The 22,346-nt window shown below is 38.6% G+C and overlaps 1 protein-coding gene across 2 annotated transcripts in view; it reads right to left on the bottom strand.

Moving 5' to 3' along the window:
• Positions 1–206: 206 nt before the first annotated feature.
• Positions 207–22,346, bottom strand: part of Snap25 (synaptosome associated protein 25) — a 75,809-nt gene continuing 53,669 nt past the window's right edge. The window contains exons 4-8 of one of the 2 annotated variants that reach the window (XM_051183292.1): positions 20,501–20,549; positions 13,568–13,685; positions 9,828–9,953; positions 6,067–6,211; positions 207–1,561 (exon numbers count right to left, since the gene is read on the bottom strand). In XM_051183292.1, the coding sequence (XP_051039249.1) occupies positions 1,493–1,561; positions 6,067–6,211; positions 9,828–9,953; positions 13,568–13,685; positions 20,501–20,549 (507 nt within the window). In that variant the 3' untranslated portion in view covers positions 207–1,492. Of the gene's footprint in view, positions 1,562–6,066; positions 6,212–9,827; positions 9,954–13,567; positions 13,686–13,861; positions 13,980–20,500; positions 20,550–22,346 lie in introns of both variants that reach the window. The other variant, XM_051183293.1, reaches the window with a different exon arrangement.

Below are 22,346 nucleotides of genomic sequence, written 5' to 3' on the forward strand. Positions count from 1 at the left end.
AATGCAGTATACACACATATTTCTAGAACAGGTTATATGAATGAAGACAAGTTGTTTGCTGTCATAGGGGTTGTGTTGAAATGAAATATCTTTGGTTTTACACCCAGGGTCCTAGTTAAATACAACCAGCTTCTTAGGACCAACTGAATAAAGTATATAGATGTTGTCTTCCAGTGTGAGTGTAACATCAGACAGGAGCCGATAGCTGGGGTCTATAATTTTTAATAATTTTAAACTAGCTACAAAATGTCAATCACTTCACAAACCAACAGAGGAGACAGGAGGGATTTAATATACATGCTGTAATGATATTTATCTCACAGTTTATCTATATTTCATTCATTTATATAATTTTTTAAAGGTTTCTTTATCAGCTACTAAACATCTCAGCAATTTGGTGTGCATAGCTCTAGATTAAGCAACAAAGAATTGTACTGATGACAAACCACAGGGTAATAGTGATCAACAAGAGTCAGACTTCGAAGATATACATCTTCACACTGTCCACAGCAAGAATGTTGTCTCCAAAACACATCTTTCAAAAGCAGAGAACAAACCCTATATTGCATCCATTTCACATAGTTTCAGCCAAACATATTTTGCTAGAAATGATTAAATGGTGTGTCAAATCCTTTGTTGTTGTTGTTAAAAAAAGAAAAAGGGATGATTACGACCAGTACGTCTGTATGTTGACAGCAAAAAAGTGACATAGCTTCAGGTTTTGCTGGTATGACTTAATCGTGACAGTGTCCCAATACTGAGCATGCGTTGTTGCTTTGTTATTGTTGCTGTTGTGTGTGTTTTCTTGTCAGTATGCTACTGTCATGGAAAGTTTTTGTTTAAGTAGGAGTCTAAAAATCTATTTAGTTCTCATGCATAAATGCATAAATCACATCACTTTTTAGTGCAATGCTTGTTATGTAATTTCACATTGTCTAATCATGAAATCATAAAGACAGATAATAGCCATGAAGAACCAAAGACAGCACATTTTGAGAGATTCAGAGCCTGACACCCAAAGGAAGGACCATGGCAGTAGCTCTGTGGAATGTCACAGTTTTACGAGAACAATACTGTGTATTGAGAGGATCAACAACACATTGAGCATTCCTAAATTGTTGTCATTCAGCAAACGCCACTGAGAAAACAAAAAATGAGACCCAAGACATCTTAGGTAGGGAATTAGAGCCACTGATGACTACTATGTACAACCTTTGGAAAGAAAGAGAGCCAGAGAGAACAAAAGACACAAAGTATCATTGGGAAGCTGACAGACCACACAGGACACTTACAATGGGGATGGTGTGTGTGTGTGTGTGTGTGTGTGTGTGTGTGTGTGTGTGTGCATGTGCGTGTGCATGTGTGTGTGTGTGTGTGTGTGTGTGTGTGTGTGTGTGTGTGTGTAAGACCTACTAGGTAATACCATGAGAAAAGCATGAAGGGGCTCTCTTGTCCAACAATATTTGGAGGAGAGAAGAGCAGGAGTGCTAATTTAACCACTCCCGAGCATCTTTGTTGCACGTTGGTTGGCTTCATCAATTCTGGTTTTGTTGGAATCAGCCTAGAAAAGAGAAGAGAAGAGAGGTCTTAGCTTACTCCTTAAAGTCCCATATACTGTCTGGGTCCACTCAAATTCTTCTTTTGTGAAACAACCTTGAAACGTCCCCATTCAGAATTATCATTTTTTTCTTTCTGTTTTTCCCCCAGGTTTATTGGCATGGCCTTAAGTGGACAAGGTCAGGGAAACTTGACTTGGATTTTCAAATACTTCTCTCACTGGGTAGCATCTGGATTTTAAGGACAGGGTTATATTATTTATCTTTCTATGCTGGGAAGGTACTCAATACTCAATGATTTCTGTGGAAACAGTCCTTTCTGTTTGACTGAACTGAACTGTCACCACTTTTTTTCTAGATCCTTCTTAGCTCGCTTATAGCAGCATCTGTTTGTGCCAATTGCATCTTAGGCCTCAACATTCTTGTTTAAGAGAAGGGCCTGGTGAGGAATAATACTAGTGATTGTGACAATGATGGTATTCTCCTCATTCAACCTGGATGGCATTAACCATTAGGCACAAATGATTATTTGCTACTTTTTCCAAGTAAAGAAACACAGCATATAGAAACACAGACAACTGTCTAGAGTCTCAGAAATTGAGGGAAAGTCAAAATGCAAGCAGCCTGGATTCAGAAACTATACTATTACTCCTCTGTAGACATTTCTTGTGATGTATTAATTGAACATACATATATAATGGACCTTAAAAATGTCTGTCCTAAGATTAAGTGCTTATTGTTACTGAGTTGAATTTTGGCATGCTTCAGGTTATTTACCAACATTTAAGACCTATTTTTTCTTTTCTTTTTTAAAAAATAGTTCAATCAAATTGATTCAATATTTTTTTACTGTTCTTGTTGGGACAGCCCCACATAGGAGGGTGCTGTCAATAAAGGCAGCAGCAACATTTAAGTGCCCTTTTTAAAGATCACTTCCATGAGTTTGATAACCAGCAAACCTTTTACAAAAGCACATTTGTCATAATTTTGTACCTTGTTCCCTTCAGCCTTAGGGTTGACTTATTCACTCTTTGGGTTAGGTCTTGCTGTCTATACAGCATGAAACCTGGGAATGCTACAATGTTAGACACTTAAACAGCAGGAAATTAACTGTTCCCATGGCCTTGACTGTGGAGAAAGGGAAGGCAGTAAGCAGAGGCTGTTGCTCTTTCCTGTCACAAGTGGTAATGTTGTTTGTAACTCCATAGCCTCGCAGAGAAAGTCAGTTTTTGATGAGCCATATTACTCACTGATGGAAGGCTCTGCACACACTTCTCCACTTTCCCATCTCTACTGCATAGGGTCTTCTATATTCAGTTTGAATTCGTGAATTCCTAGGACACTGGAATCATTCATATTCAAGCAGATTTGGAAAGTTGAACATATTTCTAGATTATTCACAACTAAATCATCTGGCCATGGTTTTCTTCCATCTGTTTGACTAATCAGGAGTTGGCAAAAATGAGTATTTACATCACAAGAGACAACACTGATTTGTCCTGATTATTCTGAACTATAGACACATATATTAGGCTCCCAAGATCCGCATTTGGAAAATGGATAATCCCTCCAATTTTATTTAGTATCCAAATCCTTCTGTACCTACAAACTATACCAGGAATAACCATAGTTTGGTGCAAAGGAAAATTACTAGCTCAGACCAATTTGAAATGTTCCTATAGAAAGAATTGTGCTGTTTCTAGACTGAGCATGGAAAAGCTGAAGTGAGAAAATAATCCACTTTAAAATAAATGTTATTTCTGAAGGCAAATGGAGGCTGTTTTGTTCATGAATGTACAGCCTGACCTTCCCAAGACAGCTACAGAGATATTTAAGTTGAGCAGAGTCTCTTCGTGGGAATAGTCTCAAAGGACAGGGTGGACCTGGGACACCTTCGTTCAATGGGTGCCTGTGACTTCCTTTCAAGTTCTCTCTGAAGCACATTCAAATTCCAGACCCATTATACATGACACAAAAGCACCACATGCTTTTTATGTTACATAAAAGAAATAGCACCCTTTAGGAAACCAAACCAAACCAAACCAACAACCACAATGAAATCAACAACAACAAAACCAACAGAATCTCCTCTTCCTGGGAAAATGCCTCTGATGCCTCTGTGTTCATCCTATTTATGTGCTTAGTTTTTTTTTTTTTTTTTTTTTTTTTTTTTTTTTTTTTTGTTGATGATGATGTTTGTTTGTTTTTTAATGGAGGCTATCCCACCCTAGTTTTCATGTTTGACTTTAGAGGATCCTAAGCTCAGTAATATATCCAATATGTGCTACGTGCTTTCCCTTTGTGAAATGGCCCAGGCATTGTTAGAAGCTACCGAGCCCATGTTTCAGAGCCCTTAACTTCATGGCAGGTGGTGTAGTAGCCCAGATCAGACATCTACAACTGTGCTTACTGCCATACACCAGCCTCCTCAGATTCCAGGGTTAAAATATTCTCCCATCTTTCAGGTTACAGAGTACCTGAACAACAAATTTAGTTTAGAAGTAATTGCCTTAGTTCTTGGGCTATATGTCTCCCATTGACAGAAGACCTCAAAGACTGCTCAGCCTGCAACCACACATCTACTTCCACAGGCTTTACCTTGAAGTTTGAGCATCTCTGTTACTTCCTTAGCATCAGTTTGCATAAAGCCTGGAATGGAAGCTTACTTCTAATTTCCAATTCTCTGGAAGAATGGGGTGCTCATAACTTTGGAAGACTGTACATATAAACACCTATAAGCAATGTCTTAAAAATCCACAAGAATGTATGAAAACAATGTTTCAAACTCCTCAGACTCTACTATCAACCCAAATCCTGATGAGAAGAAATCATGGCAGTAGAAGTGGGGTTAAGATCATGGATGGGGTTAGGAGAGAAGAGAATTCTCTTTGCTTTGCCTGCTGTGTGGTTTTAACTTAATCCTATACACTCAGAGGCTTTTGAATATAGTTATCAGAGACCAACACTTCCGTGAGGAGGGGAGATTCTGCTAATAATATTGCAGCTCTGTTTAAACTGTGTCCATATTGTGATTTTGGGGGGGGGAGGAGGAGGAATTTCTATTTCAAATGTGGACCAGGCAAAACTGTTTATTAAAAGGCAATTATACCTCTTCCCTCTATCTCAGTGACTCAGCAATCTAGGGTTGACGGAAGCCAGAGCAGCTATTTCCCATCAGGTTGCCTGGCTTTTCCTTAAACCTTTGTCCCTGTGTACACCTTTATCTGTAGCGCACAGCTTAATACCAAAGGTACTCACCATACTAGATAACTATACCTGCAGAGGTAACAGAATCATGAACTTTGCTGACTTTGCTGCCTTTTCAGGAGCTATAAATATTTAAAGTTCCAGTATTCAAAGGTTGACCCCATTATGTTGAACCCAGAATGGCTTTGTTGAGTTATCTGCTTGCTTTTGAGTCAATTTGGTTCACTGATTGAAAACAAGCACTTCCTATTTTCTCAGATTGTTTTCCTTCCACAAAACAGCTCAGCAATTATTTTTTTGTCCATTTTTCTTTTGGGGTATAATGGCTTATGTCTGGCTACATTGGTTTTAGGACCTTTTGAACCTTTCAACCCATTGGCTCTCACAGCATTAAAAGCTTTTTCATAGCAAAAGCTGCTTAGTCATGACAAGCACATTGTAACTTACAGATGAAAGCAGAGCACAAGCATTTTACCAGCCAGCTCTGATATTTTGTGTAGCTCAATTCTGGTAAGGCAAAATATTAAGTGATCAGATATTGTTTATTACTATTTCTTGTTTAATATTGTCTAGTCATCCCTTCAAGGCATTGAAGGATGCTTAGGTACCAAGAAACCACTATGAAGCTTTGTGACTTAAAAGATCTAAAAATGAACCCATTTTGTTCCTGGCAATGAAAAAGATATAAAGATTTCAAGATCTCAGATTAAGAACTTCCATGTCTCACAGAGAATAAACACAGCGTAAGAGTAGCTAGACAGAAATTAGACACGTAAAATCTTTATTAAAACACCTAAAGCACCCATTATCCCTATTGGTATTTGGGCAATTTAAAATATTATAATCAATATTCAACTTGCTACTACTTGGGATGGGGAAACTGTAGGGAAAGAGAGAGAATTGATGTCTGCTTTGTATGGTGAGGGTTTCATGGTTTTAGTGTCCTAATATGACTTTCTTGGCAGTGGGCAGTGTCTCATTTTCATGTGTTTTAAGTGCCTGGCACATGAAGAAATTTAGAAAAATATTGATTACATTTAATTGTTTGCTCTGGGACTAAAGGTATAGCTCATCTGTGGAGCAGTTTTCTATTATACACAGGGCCTATGCTCAATCCCTAGCATTGCAATAAATCAAAATCTGAACTACAGTCTAATCTCCATGCCAGTTCGGTTGCTGACTACCATGCTTTTGCCTTGAAATATTAAGGGCAAAATATCCAGGAACTAGTGTGTCTGGATGTAGTGTCCCTTTCCTAGTGGCAACCAGTAGTCACCGCCCAACCTTATAGATATGGGCTTACCTTCTCCATGATCCTGTCGATCTGGCGATTCTGGGTATCGATCTCATTGCCCATGTCTAGGGCCATATGACGAAGGTTGCCGATGATGCCGCTCACCTGCTCCAGGTTCTCATCCATTTCATTTTCCCGGGCATCGTTTGTTACCCTAGAAGCAAAAGAGCAATTTTGGAAGTCAGAGTGATAAGAAAGTTGGTATTAAGGAGTAGAGCTTGTGGGAAATCTGCAGACACCTAGCTATCTACCTTATTCTTATTCAATATACAAACACACCTTAACATCTATTTCAAATATAATTTTAAAAAAATTTTTTTAGCTCAAGGTGTGGCTTAATAGTAGAGTACATGTGTAGTGAGGTAGTCCTTCTGTAGCACTGACCACGCCCATTGGGGGGTGGAGCGATGGGCGGAGGTGACCTGAGGAAGGAGGCCGGAGGGGGCCAGGAAGGCGCTCTCTTTCTGGCGTGACTCGGACAGGAGAGGATCGGGTTGAATTTCCTGGTGTTCATCTGTCTAGGTTGTAAGTTATTTCTCCCTGAATAAACATCTATTCGGCCTATTTGTTTATCCTGATCCTTATTTACCGCAATACACATGCATACTTCTGTGCATAACCTGTAATTGGGAGCCTTGAATTCTTTCTCTGTATCTTTCTCTGATAAGGTTTGGCTATGAAGCCAAGGCTGGTAGAAATCTTGATTCACCTTCCTTGTCCTGCCCAGTATTGGTCTTGCAGGTATGCATCTCTACAGCTGCTTTGACTTTACAGTTCTGAAGAGAGCATATCAATTAAATTAAACACATTATTTACTTTTCTGATTTCTAAAACTACATCCTTTCCTCATTCTTCCATGTTTATTTTAGTTAGTAATTAATTAATTAATTAATTAATTAATTTTTTGAGATAGGGTTTCTATGTGTATCCCTGCCTGTCCTAGAACTTGCTCTGTAGACCAGGTTGGCTTCAAACTCAGAGATCTGCCTGACTCTGCCTCCAGAGTACTGGGATTAAAGACACTTATTTTTATTTGGTGTGTAATGTGTGTTTGGTGTTTGGTACCTGGTATGTGCCATGGTACCCATGTAAACATCCGAGTACAGCCTTGGGTATAAGTCCTGACTTTCTAACATGTCTCTTAGAGCATCTTGATCATCACTATGTATGCCATGTGTGTCATGTATGAACTTTTAGGACTTCTTCTGCCTATTTCCCCTATCAGCACAGGTACAATAGAATGATACATGTGCACTGCCACATCTGGTTTTCATGTGGCTTCTGGGCATCTGAACTTACTGGAGTGGCAAGTGTTTAATCCACTGAGCCATGTCTGAGCCACCTAATACCCTAATTTTATTTTTATCAAGATGAAATCATTTATTTTGAGGGGCTTTATGTCAGGAAATAGAGGCAGAATTAATTATATAAGGACCATTTTTTTTCTTTTTCTTTTTTCTGAAACATATATCTCCAAGATAAAAGAAGAAAATGATATAGAGAATCTCAGTACTTATTACTTTGCTTCTTGGAATGTGTATCAGTGTGAACATCAGCGATAACCTATTTGCCTCTTGATCCTGAGACCTTTGAAGAGATTCAAAGGGAACTGCTTTTTCAGGGTGATTCTTAATACATACATATGTTGATGTCACAGGTTTGGTAGGGGCATTGGAATGGTTACTTTTGGAGCAGAGAAATGTGTACCTGGTGGTTTCTGTTGAATGAATAGGAAAAGGAATGCAGGAGGAGGCTCACAAAACACTTTACCACATTTCCAAGGGCCAACTTGAAGGTTAAGAAGGCATTAATTATAGAATCCTTATCACAGTGATGAGCTAAAAACTAGAGGGTTAAACTCCTTCTCCCATGACAATTCCCAAAGCACATTGGCCTATTACGACTTTGTTCTTTTGTTCATTTTGTTTTGCTTGAAACCTTGTCTCCATGTATAGCCCAAGCTGACCTTGAGACTTCTGAATGCTAGGATTACAGTCCTATGCCACTATGCCTGGCTCCACTAAAATACATATTAGCCTAAACCAGAGAAAATTTAAAACTTAGAAGAGACCTCCTATCGTCGTTTCTATTTCATTTGAATGGTCATCAAGAATGAACGAGTTCCTGTAGTATAATCCTTTCCAGTTCTAATACATGGTGGGATCAAGCTTTACAAATCGTAGATGCTTGCATCAGTGTCAAGAGGTTTGGATTCAATTGCTTATACTGAGTATAGGCAAGTAGTCCCTCCATATTCCCTCCTCCTTTCTCCCTTTCTTCTGCATCTTCCTAGTTGATACTCATACAGGCACTGTTTTGAAAATCATTTAGATCCAGGATTAGATTGTTACCTGTAAAGCTACAGATGCATATCTAGACCCTATACCATATGAAGCACAGTAGTATTGGTTGGCCAACAACTACAATGATTTTGGAGTAGACAGTCATGAGGACATAAACTCTTACCTATGCTAAGTCTCCGTATAACAGTCTACATCAGTGGTTCTCAATCTTCCTAATGCTGCAACTCTTTAATACAGTTCTTCATGTTGTGGTGACCCACAGCCATAAAATCATTTTCACTCTTACTTTACAACTGTAATTTTGCTACTGTTAGGAAAATCATAATGTAAATATTTTGGGAGATAGAGGTTTGCCAAAGGAGTTGCTATCCACATGATAAGAGCCACTGATCTATATATAAGTAGTAGTCTAAATATGTCTTAATTGATATAGTTTGTGCTTTTTTTGACAAAATTAAGTTGTTGGGGTTAAGACAAAGGGATGCTAATGTGGAATGAACTAGGGATGGGGATCCAAAAATATAAGGACTATAATCTTTCCCTTTTCATTGGAAATATTTGGCTGTTTTTCCTCAGAGCCAAGGTATTGGCTGATTTATATATCTTGAGGAATTAAAATAGGTATTTAAATTGGTTTTTGCTTCTAGATCTCAAAAGAAGTGGTTAGTGTACATTGTACATCTTAATTTTTTTTTTCTTTCTTTTTGTCACCCAGATCAGTTCTTTGACCTTCCCTGTTCTGTGCCCTGAGAAGCTGACTGTTATTATTGTATAATTGGCTTTTTGATTGCTCTGACTTCCAATGGGCTTTGGATCATGGCCCAAGGGAGATTAGAGGACAAGAGAAGCAGGACTTGGGGCATTTCATACCCTTTCACATTCTAGTCAACTGTGGCTATGACTGGATTTCACTACCATAATACCCTTTTGTAGTTATAATTGTTGGGTTCTGGTAATAGTTCTTGCTCCTATCTCCTGAGGACTGAGTGGTAACAGCTTCCTGCTACTACTAGACTATAAATGCTACATCACTAATGCTACTTAACATGCCTCTATAACAGTCTGTTTAATAAGCTTGGCTTAAATAAACCCATGTCATGTAATGCCTTTCCATACCCACTCTGATTCTAAGTGGATCCCAAGATTTGTTTTAACTAGAGACACTCTGGCAAATAGCACCCAAAGCACAGTTTGGAAGGACATTGTGCCTCATCTCTTTGGCACACTGTCATCACCACGAAGAAATCTAAGCTCTTTGTTAGAAGACCTCATGAAGATAGATAGAAGACCTCATGGAGATGGATGGAAGTGCTTATAATGACAGCCCAGACAAAAACCAGATAAGTCAGTGAGGCTATCATGAATCCAGATCTAGCTTCATGAGTGAGTCCAAAAATATTCTTTGCGGAAGAAGATAAAATAGTCGAGTGCTGGTTATCCATCAACAGAGAACTCCAAGAAACTCACCTGCGGATGAAGCCACCACTGATGGCCATCTGCTCCCGTTCATCCACCACACGAGCAGGCTGGCTGGCCACTACTCCATCCTGGTTATTGCCCCAGGCCTTTTTGTAAGCATCACTGGATTTAAGCCTATGCAAAAAATTGGGTGAGTGACAAAGCACAGGGTGGAGCAGCAATCTCACAGAAATTACCAATTCTTTAAGCGAAGAACCGAACCAAGCGAATGAGTTTTAAATTGAGGCATCAGAGAATACCGATATATCATAATCTGGACCCAAACAGTTGGCCACCACCACACCTCAGCTATTCAGCATTTTATTTTCAATTGAGCCAATTGCAATGGTCAAGACTAATCTTTGGTTTGTTTTGTGGTTTAATTGGATTTAAGATAAGGCTTAAGATAGCTGCAGAACATTCAGTTCTATTTCAGTGACATGGTTATATTTTGAGACACAAAACACAGAAAAACATACTGGCAGACAGACACAAAACAAGACTGCCAAGTAGAGGGTGTACATCACACCACAGTAACACAGAATCGTTACAAAAAACACACATGACCAAGTTTTTTAACACATTGTCATGCAACGATCTCTGCTTAATATGTTTCCCCCAATGACTGTGTGAACTGCATTTCCAATACTTCATGTAAGACACAGAGGATCGGTGGTTGGCCAAGGGTGATGGTCTTTGGGTTGCCTCTACAGTGGTTTGAAATTGATAATATATCGGTACTTCCAAACAGTCACCATACATCTAGGGTTGATGTACAAACCTTTGTCCACAGAGACAAAAAGTAAAAGAAGCATAGTGAAATGAATGCAGGAAAATAGAAGAGAGAACAAGCCATCTAGCGCCAAAGAGGACCCCCGCCACCCTGTGTCTTCTTCATGCACCAGCTACAGGCATGAGTAGAAAGTGAAGCATTCTCATTTAAGCCAAACTACTCCAGAAGTTGACCATTCTCGAAATAGGCACTAGCAGGACAGTAATAGCCTTCGTGATGATTTGAAACGCAGTTCATTAGCTTCTTGGTTGGGCCAAAGGGCAGGCAGGGTGGTGTGCATACAGATTCCTACTTTAAACTATCCTGGGTTATGACATGGGAGAGTGGTGTGGAACTAATGTGGTCTCCATGGGCTACATTTCACTGACCTGCCTTGGAACAAAACTTAAAATCCAGGCATACCTGTTGTGCCCAATAGAAACATATAGAGCATATTTTTGTGATTGTGTTGTAATTTAAGGCAATCAAAGATGTTTCTAAGTTCTTTGCATAGTAGAAACCACATGCTATTGAGTCCAAGAACAACATACATCCTTTGGTCCCATTTCACAGTTTTTATTCTAAGACACCAAGATTTAACCCATTTCCCTGCTTCCTTCTCTCACTAGAGGGCCAAAGCCATCTCTTAAACTGGTTTTAATCCTTATAGACTGAGACCAGGAAACCATGGTGACAAACTGGGAAATGCACCAATGAGATTTCAGCAGCTCCCACAATTTACTGCCACAACTTACTGCACCACAGAGCACGGGCCCACTCCATGAATGATACAAGGCCAGAAAGCAAATTTTCCCAGTTAAGAGTTTGTCTCTCCACCCCACCTCCCCATTCTCTCTCTCTTTTTAGTTACAAGAAGCTGTTTGGACTTTTTGATGTTTTCTGCTATGTAAAATGTTTGGTATACCATCTTTGGCAAAGTCAAAGGAAAGGGAAATATGCGTTTCCAAAGAGAAGGCAAACCACTGCACCCACAACGCTGCACACACTCACATCACAGCCGTACATCTACCATAGTCCTTCGAAACATGCCGAGACAGGGCAAAGCCCCCGGAGATTCCAGGGCACCACCAGCCACTGCGTTGTGACACATGGTTTTTAAAGCATTATTTACACACATCAGGGAACACTTCACTCAAGCTTTGAAGCTCAATTAGGGTCTCTTTAGAATTAAGGAATTGGGGTCCACTTATACATGGATTTAGTAGGGGCCACATTTCTTCAGAACCTGTGGATCCACCTCAAGGAGCCCTGCCTCCGCCCATTTTTCACACGCAATTGATGGAGGGGGTGGGCATATATCTGTTGGCATTCACTCCAAATGTGGGGTAGGTTGGCTCTGAAAAGGGCTCACAGTCAAATCTTGACTAACTGGAATGCTTGCCCATGAGTCAAATCTTGACTAACTGGAATGCTTGCCCGTGAGTGAGAATTTGGAGAATTCTATGGTTTTACTAGTAAACAGTTGACTCTGGAGGAAAATTCTGTTTCAAGGGTAACTAGTAAATCTCTTTCTCAAATTCTTGACCTATTTTTCTGTTCAGAGGCTTTGGGTATGGGCACAACCCAGTCTTCCTACAGGTATGGCTATGTTTGATGACCTTTTCAAACCAGTTCTAATTTACCACTTATTTACTTCTCCATAGGTAGAGATTGTAGAATAGAGATGACTTGAGACACTACAAATGAGCTGGGTGTCCTGTAAAATAAGACATTTCAAACCTGATCTGACTGCCCCCCTCTACTTTTGTTGGCTAAAAACAGAAAGAGGGAAAAAGGTTTTGCAGCTAAGGAGTCTAGTTAGCTGGATTCCAGTTAGCCAGGCTTTACTGTAGAGCATTCTTCTTTTTTTTTTTTTTTTAATTTTTTTTAACAATACAAAAATCCTTGGTTTTTATTTATTGGTAAAATGAGCCCCTCCCCCTCCTAAGCAGGAAGTGGGATATTTCAAATCAGCCTCAAAGTTTAAAGGATGTGAATGGTCATATAATCTACTCAAAATGACATCAATTTCTATTCTAAAAGCTAGGATCAAGAGAGCTTTTGGGTAAAAGGCTTCGTTTAAAAGGGAAAGGAGGAAGGGTGAGGGAGATCAGGTAATGAGTTTAATTTTCCAAATGCATGTTGGGCAATCCACTCATGCATTTCCCCCCTACAGCTAGCCAAATGAGACTATCTTCCAAAACCCTTAAGATTTTGGGTTCTTTCTGTTGCAAACCTCTATAACCACATGTCACATTTCTGCTACATTCCAAAAAAAGCGTTGCAGAACCTTGAGAACAGTTAAATGTTTTGTGATGTCGTGCATGCAAAATCTACACATTTCAACATTTCAGCCAGTGTACGGGCAGATCTTCCAAGAGGAAGTGTTGGAGGAATTGGGTTCAATTAAGTATGGGCACTATTGCTTCTTAATGAAGAGGATGCCTTTGCATTGGGTGAGTCTATAGTACCTCATGACCAAATGCAGGAGCTGGTGAGCAGTCAAGAGGGAATCTGCCATATGTTTTGACTTGGAGATGTTTACCTGGGCCAAATTAGCCTGTCTTTTTTACTTCCAAGAAAGAAAAAAAAATCAAACCTTGATACATGCATTTCTAATCCTCTACACTTACTCAAAGTCTTTTCTAAATCTACAATTTTCATTCTTGTGATTGAGGAAAACAATGTGCCCCAAATGCCTCTGTCTCAAAGTACACTTTCTGAAAAATGTTGAAACGTTCATCAATAAAACTTGCTGACAGTGAGGCTTCCACTGTAGTATGCCTGATTTTTAATGCATCAACAGTAATTCCCACTAGTATTATCTATGCTATGAGATGAATGCATTGGAGACGGTATTGATCTGTTCTGCATGCCACATGCTCATCCTGCCTATGAGCCTGCAGGAATGAGCTAGTCAAGGCTTGGAGATGAGCCTTGGGAAAACCAAAGCTTCAGGCAGGCAGGCAGCACCTACTTGTTACAGGGACACACACAAAGCCCGCAGAATTTTCCTAGGTCCGTCAAATTCTTTTCTGCTTCTTTCATGTCCTTATTGATTTGGTCCATCCCTTCCTCAATGCGTTCCAGTTGTTCTGATTAAACACAAGTATTTTATCCCCACAGAATGAAGCAGATGGAAAAGGACAAAGAAAAAAAAGACAAAACTTCAGACATTCACTTTGACGTTAAAAAAAAAAAAAAAAAACAAAAAAGAAAAGAAAGAAAGAAAACTGGACGCCACAGATTAGAGCTGGTACCCAGTACCTACTTGTTACAAGGACATATGAAAAGGCCACAGCATTTCCCTAAATCTTTTAAATTTTTCTCGGCCTCCTTCATGTCTTGGTTGATATGGTTCATGCCTTCTTCGACACGATCGAGTTGTTCTGGTTAGGACAAAGGGATGATAGTGTGGAATGAATTTTTTGGGGGTTTCCAACAGAACATGAGAAATGACTATGTGAAACAGAATTAGAGAGAAAGAGAGAGAGACAGACAGAGAGAGAGAGAGAGAGAGAGATTGAGATTACAATGCATTGTCCAAGAGGATGCATTGCTGTAGACGACTGCTGCTGCCCTAAATAGACATGGATGGAAGGAAATGAACAAGAACGATGCTCAAAATAGTTTGCAGTTCAGACATGATGGGATGAGATCAGAAGGTCTATTTGATTTTGTGTATCCAGGGAAATAGCAGTGTATTGACTAAGACACAAGTGAAACCCAAGAGAAAGAAAAACAGGGTGTTAATTTATATTTAAGGGGCTCGCATTCCATGCTTCGAGAAAGATTATCTGCTCCAATTTTAAAATATCTGTATCTTTTGGCTTTTAAGTGTCCCCTCCCCCAAAAAAGGAGGAAATGGAATGTGTTTTCTTTTTGGAGGTAAACAATAGAAGAGTAAGCAGGAATAGACATGGCTGTGAGTTTCTGCTCTTTCCTTAGCAGTGGCTGTACAGCTAGAGGTAGCCAAAGGTCTGTTCTTGGTTTTCCTTATTTAATTCATAGAAGCTGGAAAAGAAGGCAACATCAGCACAGCAATACTGTAAGTCCCAAAACATTTGAATTCATTTCTTACCCTGTGAGTGACTTGCTACAAAAGCTGGGAAAGACATTTTATTCTTCTGCCCTGGTTACCTAGTGTCTACGATGTGGACCTGCTAACTACTGACCTGGTGATCAAACAAGGAGAATGTGTGTCTCTTTGTAGGAGGGGCAGTGAATTGGCACACAGAATGGCACTGTGCCATTGCTACAAAGAAATATGAGTCTACACAGCTTGATACTCATAAAAATGAATCAGTTCTAGGTTGCCAGGGTTACATAAACCAAATTGATTAATTTCTCAAATGTGTCACCAAATTAGGGTAACTGCAAGTTTAATGAAGGGGGTTTGTCAAGTAGCTTTTAAGACCATTAAATGAGAAGTGCAATATGATGTTTTGGCTGTCTAATTATGATGTCCAGTTACATGCCAGTCCTCCTTTTGTCTGTATTTTCATGCATACATTGGTGATTGCACCTCTAGAAGTAAAGTCATACCTAGGGTACAACTCATGAGCACATTTCTAGCCTAAAGGCCTACACAATCACCTGAAAACCATTTGACATAAGTGTATGATGTGGAAACTGTCACTGTAAGATCTAAACGAGGCTCACCAGTGACTCAGGTAGGGAAAGCATGAATCTGGATAATAAAAGATTATTTTTGTTCTCTTTGGCAGGGATAAAGAAGAAATTGTTACTGATTAGGTCTCTGCTGTCTGTGCTATGTTTTTCAGAAGCAGATGGAAACATGGCAGTATTTATTCAGCATGGAGGGACAATAGTGCCATTCTTCTGTCTACTGCACAGAGACAGGAATGTCCTGGAAATCTTTATATGAAAGAAGATTTTTCTCCCCTTTCCCTCACATTTGAGGGAACTTTCTTTTCACCTGTCTTCTTTCTGGTTTGTTTGCCTTTTGACACAGGATCTTCCTCTGGAGTCCAGCATCCTAAGTACATGCCAAACTTGATTTTTTTCAAACTAATGACTTAACTCCAGTTTCCTTTTGAGAACATAATAAATCAGTTTGTGAATCAAGTACAATATTTGAGTGAAAGGGCTAGGGTGTAATGTAAAAGTCACAGGGTTTTCTTGAAACCTTTAAATTTTTCTTGGCCTCCTATATGTCTTGGTTGACACGGTTCATGCTTTTATCAATATGTCATTAAATGATGAATCATCATGCATACAGATAGAAATAAAGATGTTGGTTCAAATCAAAGAATTGCTGATAGCTTGAAGAATGCTGTGTTAGGATGGATTTAAGGAGGTACCTGGGCTCAAAGGGCAAATTCACTGCAGGGCACAAACATTGGTGGCGATGCACTTTCTGAAGGGATGCATCTTCCTTCAGATGATTGTACTTCCTGTTGCATTTTTCTTAAGTTAGAAAACAATGAATACATATTTTGGTTTTGAAAAAAAATCACGACTCTCTGACAAGATTTCAAAACCCTGGTGGTTCTGAGAACAGGGGGTAATACATATCTGTGAACTGACCTTGAAGTGTCAGACCTATGAGTTAGGTAATTGAAAGATAAACATGAATACATCCATGAAAGCTGCATTCTGCTATGGACTTCCAGCTTTGTTGGCAAAGGTTTGACTGCAAGGGAAAAATCTGATGGATGAATCTGATTTTAACAAAGCCTAGAACTATTTTATGCAGGTGTTCTGGCTACAAAATTAACTTTACTGTGCTAAGTTGTATTTATTTGTGGGCATGTTTGACACATTAAGACTTGGTAGCCTTAGAATAATTTCTGTGAAGCATGAACAGGAAGTTCTTGAGAACATTCATGTCTTCATTTCATTCATCCTCATGCAGGGCTTCCTCTGTGAGGGTCTCATTCATACTGCACAGGGTTGACTATGTCTTCTGCTTTTGTGTTTGTTCTTGGAGGCTGAGAAGAGAACGGTTTTTTTTTGTTTTTTTGTTTTTTTTTTTTTTTTTTTTTTTTGTCACGAGAGTCTTCTGGTCTTCTAGTGGGCAACACTGCATGTTGTTAGCATAGACTGAAACAATTTTTTTTTTTTGCCATGATGTTTGAGTGATCAGTTGTCTCTGATAGATTCACCAGTAGAAGATAGAGTTTTAGGGATTTGCTTAGACATCTTTTCTAATATTGCCATTTAAGTAGAGGAATATAAGACCCTTAGAATATTGGGCCTGGTCCTAAAGTAAAACACAGTGCTTTAACTAGTATGCAAACCTTCATACTGATATCCACTTAGAAGAAACTGCCTATATGAATTCCCCTTTCCTTAACATTGTTGAACACTGTGACATTAATTTAAATATAGCGAGATAACCATATATCCATCGTGACTACCACATTGGAAAGCCTGAGCTATTCTGAACTAGGGTTGGTGAGTGGATTAGCAAGGGGGTACAGTATTTTGTCAAAAGCTTCTTTGTAGTGCCATTAACTTTAAGATGGTTGTATGGACCCTTAGATTGGTCTTTTTTCTTGTCAGAGACTTTACTATTTAATTTAGAGCTCATTACAGTAGATTCCCAAAGAGCTTGGCCTGAGTCATCAAAACAAACAACCCAGAAAAGGCTAACAAAAGAAATAAAAGACATGGAAGTGAAAAGTTAGATTATCCCTGTTAATACAGAGCTGTCAGGGCATTTTTCTGGGAGACATCATTTTAAGGGGAACAAAAGTCCCAGGCTCTGTATGTGTCTAGAGTTGTCTGCCATGCATGGTGCTCCTTGGTGTCCCCTAATACCTGGGTCTAAAACAAGAATCCTATAAGGAACGTCTCAGTGCAACTGTTCAGTTGGACAAGCTGCAGCGGTCTGGCCTGCCTCCATAGCAGGTGCAATGATTCTCTAGGAAGATGGTTGTTGCTTGTGGTTCCTTGAGCAGCTGCGAGGTAGAAATAGTTAATACTCTGGATGTTAGGCATAGACAAAAGTAGGACAGCATAAACTGAAGAGAAATGAAAAGCAGTTACCGATCTCAACAAGTAAACATTGCACAAGCAGAATTAAATATGCTGATTAAGAGGCAAGGAAGATAGTGGTGGGCACACTCATCTGTCACTTGCTAAGCACCTAAATTCCTAGTAAATATGAAATGTGTACCCCTTAAGACAAGCCCCAGACCATTCACTTTTGGAGATTTACAATTGTAATCTTTATTTATTTATTTTAGGCATGAGATTTTTATTACACATCTCACACAACACAAGCTCTCATGGGAAATATGCTTACCCAAATGTTCCAGCTGAAAACATTTACTATCCTGTGGGGAGCAAATCTGTTCTTTGTTTTTTAGATAATAATATCTAGATGCTTTGGGAATTATGCTTAAGAATTGTGAACTTTTGTATATGTATGGGGATTTTGGCACATTGTACCTTTAGATTTTCTTCATCAAAGTACAAGGATCTTTTGCAATTCAGGTGAGCAAGCTATTCTCTTTCTACCCCTCTCCCTCTCTTTTCATCTACTATACTGGGGTCTGAAGTAAGAACCTCATTGTAACTTTGCAACTTAGCTATATCCTCAGCCTTTGGCTCTCAGACTCCATGTCTCCATCTATTGCTTTCCATATCATGTCTTTATGTCAGTACTTGATCAGGAAGGAAGAAGACATTATCCCAAGATTCCCTGCTGATGTAAAGTTCCTTTCCCAACACTGCTGCCTATTAACAGAAAGAGCTGGTTTGTCACTCTTCCATGTTGGCACCTTATGTGTCACAACTTTTCAAGCAATGACTTGCTGCACCCCACATTTCAGAGTTGAGACATTGCTACTCAGATCAAACCAGCAAGAATTATAACAAATCTCAAGACTGACCCTTTAGAACAGAAGTCAACTAGACTTTAGAGTTTTTAACAAACTACAAATTAGTTCAAATAGCAGTGAAAGAAAAGTGAGGATCTTGGTGTTTGATTCTTTTTGCCCCTATTTTTATAATTATTTGATGTATATTCTTTAAAAAGTTTAGCATGAATTAATTTTATAGAAACAAAAGCCCCTTTGTGATAGTATTGGGAGCAACCTATCAGAGAAGTGGGGTGTAGCTTTGTATCTATGAGATGCACAGCATTCATACTAAGGTCATGCTTTTTCAAGATGCTACAAGTTAATATCCAGGTATGGGGGGGGGCTGCCAGGTTTGTGGCTTTCCTGCTCAACCTGGTCTTCTCTTCTTTACTTGGGAGTGGCAATCTTAGTTCTGGGGCACCCCAATAACCTAGCTGAGACCTTCTCAGAACAGTTCTTTGTTTTGGGGCTTCTCTCACACTAGTCTCCTTTTCTTTCTAGCTCCTTTTCCAGGTGTTAGACCCATATGAAAGTCTGAAGGCTCTTACTATCACATTCAGCTGCCGTGGGCTTTTACTATCTATATCCATCCATCAGGTATTTCCCAATAAATTTCAAATGATTCTATTTGCTCCTCAAAACACTTCAAATGCTTTCTCTTTTCTTACTCTAACTTTAACTCTCTAGAAGTCATTAAACACTTAAGCACTGTGTTGATGGAAGTACATCTCTTCATGGCCATAACATAGCTGACTTAGTTGATCTCTCCACTGACAAACATTTAAATTATTCCTAGTCTTATATGACTACAAGTAAAGCATATTCATTTTTCTTCACATAATTTTAAATGATTAATTGCAGTACAAAGCCCTAGGAATGCAATGTTTTGGTCAAACATAGGTGACTTCAAAACTGAAGATATAATTATCAAATTGTTGCTTATAACACATGTATCAACCCACAGCAATCATGTGTAAATTAAGAGTTCCTATTTTCCCAACATATTATGTCATTGTTTGTTATCAGTTTTTAAAATTTGAATCAACTTGCTAAAAACTGGCATGCCATTATCACTGTTGGTTGAGAGAATATTTTTCATGTCTACTTGCAAACTGAAGCTTTATATCTTAGTCCCATTTTTTAAAAATGTTGTTTCCTTTTGATAATATGCAGAGACTTTCTATATTTTGGGAAAAATATTTTATATCAGACTATCAGCATGGCAATTTTCCTCTCAGTTTGAAATTTGAGCTTGATGTTTACCATAGCCTTGCTGGAATGGGTTTTACATTTTTATATTTGCCACTAGAACAACAATCACAATCATAATTTTTTCTAATGCCTTTACAAAGTATGAAAATGTTCAAGTATCTAATTATTACAAAAATTCAAAATGGAAACAGATAAAGAACTTGTGGCTAGAATTATGTACATTATCACTATATTGCTAGGTGTTTTGAGTCAAAGGAAAATATGAGATTGCCCTTATAGTTTCTACTTTATTTTGTAGAGATGATATACTAACATCCTGAATGTGAGTTTTGTTGCTCCTAGACTTTCAAAAAATGCCCTTAAAATAGCTCAAATATTATGATTGCTTAAAAAATAATTTTTAGTTATTTCAGGGAACCTCTGTAGTGACTTAAAAAACCAAAACTCCAAGACACTAAATTTGGATAGTCAGGAGAAATGTATAATCTCATATATTATACCCCTTAACTTGAATATTATTGGAAGGAAACTAAATTTATTGGGAAAAGTTGATAGTAAGAAGAATAGAAAAATTGTCAACACTGTCTAATATATTGTCTTTTAAGAAACACACATAGATTTTGCTTTTAAAATTTGGTATATCAATGTACATAGAGACATCAGTATCATTAATTAAGTCACAAAGAAGGCCTTGGAATCCCCACATTCAATAATCTCAACAGAGAAAGAAAATTAGGAAGATAAACTTTCTAGGACCCTTACACTTGTAACACATGCAGAATGGCCACCTGAAGGTGCACAACATATTAAACACTCCAATTTTATTCAGTTGAAGAATTGTTCTTACTGAAGAAATCTGAACTTACCTCCTTGTTCATCCAACATAACCAAAGTCCTGATACCAGCATCTTTACTCTACATTCCAATAATGGTAGCAAAGTTGAAAAGGAGTTAGAAAGAGAAAAGAGAAAGAGAAATCAGTAAGGAGACAATTATCCCTAAATATGGAAAATGAAGAAGGACCAAAGGGACACAATGGGAAGATACATGACAAGAGAATTAAGGGGCTAGCAAGGGACCAGAGGAATTGGGTAAAGGGTGAACTTTATCAGTGACTCTCAGAACCACGAGGACAGACATGCAGAAAACCCTCCATAAGGTGGGCCTGTGTCCTTCAATTCAGTAAGTGTGAATTAGAATGTGTGTACTTAATACCATATGATCATTTTATAACTGTAGAGTTAAAGCAACATTTTATCAGTCTTCTAGGTTGATTTTCTTCTCTGGCAAGTTTAATCAAAAGTGCCCATTAATGGCCAGGGGAGATACATAAGGGAGATACATAAGGATCTTAGAGTCCTGGTGCTTAGATTTATTACAAAAGAGTGTGACTTTCCAGAAGCTGAGAATCACATCTCAAAAGGAAACTGACTTTCTGATTTTGATCTGTGGAGAGAAATTCTTCAAGATCTGGGGGACTGATTGATATCAGAAAATATTTCGCTCTGAAATCCACAGTTCTGTATAATGATTCAGTATGAGAAAACCACTCCTCTCTGGGGGCATTGCAGTTACTTTTTTGCAGCAATCTCTAGAAACACACCTCCTCTCATTGCTTTTTATCAATACAGACCAAGCCTACCTAGCTTACTGGGAGGAGGGGAATGGGAGTAAGTGGGGGAAGAAGAGTTGAAGATACTGTCTTATTTGAGTTGGGTGTTTCCATGTCTAGGAACCTAACCTGCTCTACTGCATGCTACAGGGGGACTCACACTGACCAGAGAGATTATAGAGCACAAAAGGCATCTTGAAGTCTTTAAGTTTATTGTGAGTGGACATCCATCTACCCTAAGTCCACATTTTAATGATCCTTTCTTTTGCACTAGTTAGCCATTGCTTAAGAGACAGTATAATGAAAAGCAGGTAGCTTATTCAGGCATATGGATCTGACAGTGTGGAACCATGTCAGAGAACATTTTCTGCTCAAAGATCCTGTTCCATTCTTCTGGGTACAGAAGATGGAGAAAAGCTAGTGACTTTTTATCACTCCAATTCTCATCTATTTATATATCACATAATTTGATGATGTATAACGAATATCACTTATTTGTATGATGACCTACAAGTGTAAGTTTACATTTTTCTAATTAGATGTTGCATGTTTCAAAACTAGAACTGAACTAAATGGAAGGAGCAAGAGTGTTTGACACTGTCCTAGTTGGGGAGAACATAAGCAGAAAGGGTTGGCCTGGGAGTCAGAAAAGTTGGGTTGTGTTGGAAGGTTGGGTGACTCTTTCACAGTCTCACCATTTCCTATACTAAAAGTAGGGCCAGAGACACAAAGTAAGAGCTTGTGTTTGGTGTATTTATCTCTTTTTATCCCCTTTCCTTCCATTCACTATTATTTCATTTATGTGTTTTTTCATTCATTTATTCAATAAATGTGTACTAGATAGCTACTCTGTCCCAGACATTAAGAATAAGGGATAGAAAAATGTATAGCTTGTCTCTCAATGGTATTTCTCTGTTTTAGAAAGAACTTGATCAATGGGATTGGATTCAATAAATGATTCTAAATTCCAGATCTCTCTTTGAAGTCTTGCTGCTCCAATCTCTACTGTCCTATGTCTCAGCTCACCATGTGGTCATATTGGGACAGTAAGAGCTCTCTTACATCCTACTGTAATAATACGGATGAAACGGCCTCTATAC

The sequence above is a fragment of the Phodopus roborovskii genome, unplaced genomic scaffold (genome assembly GCF_943737965.1).
Source record: "Phodopus roborovskii unplaced genomic scaffold, PHOROB, whole genome shotgun sequence".
Classification (NCBI taxonomy): domain Eukaryota; kingdom Metazoa; phylum Chordata; class Mammalia; order Rodentia; family Cricetidae; genus Phodopus; species Phodopus roborovskii.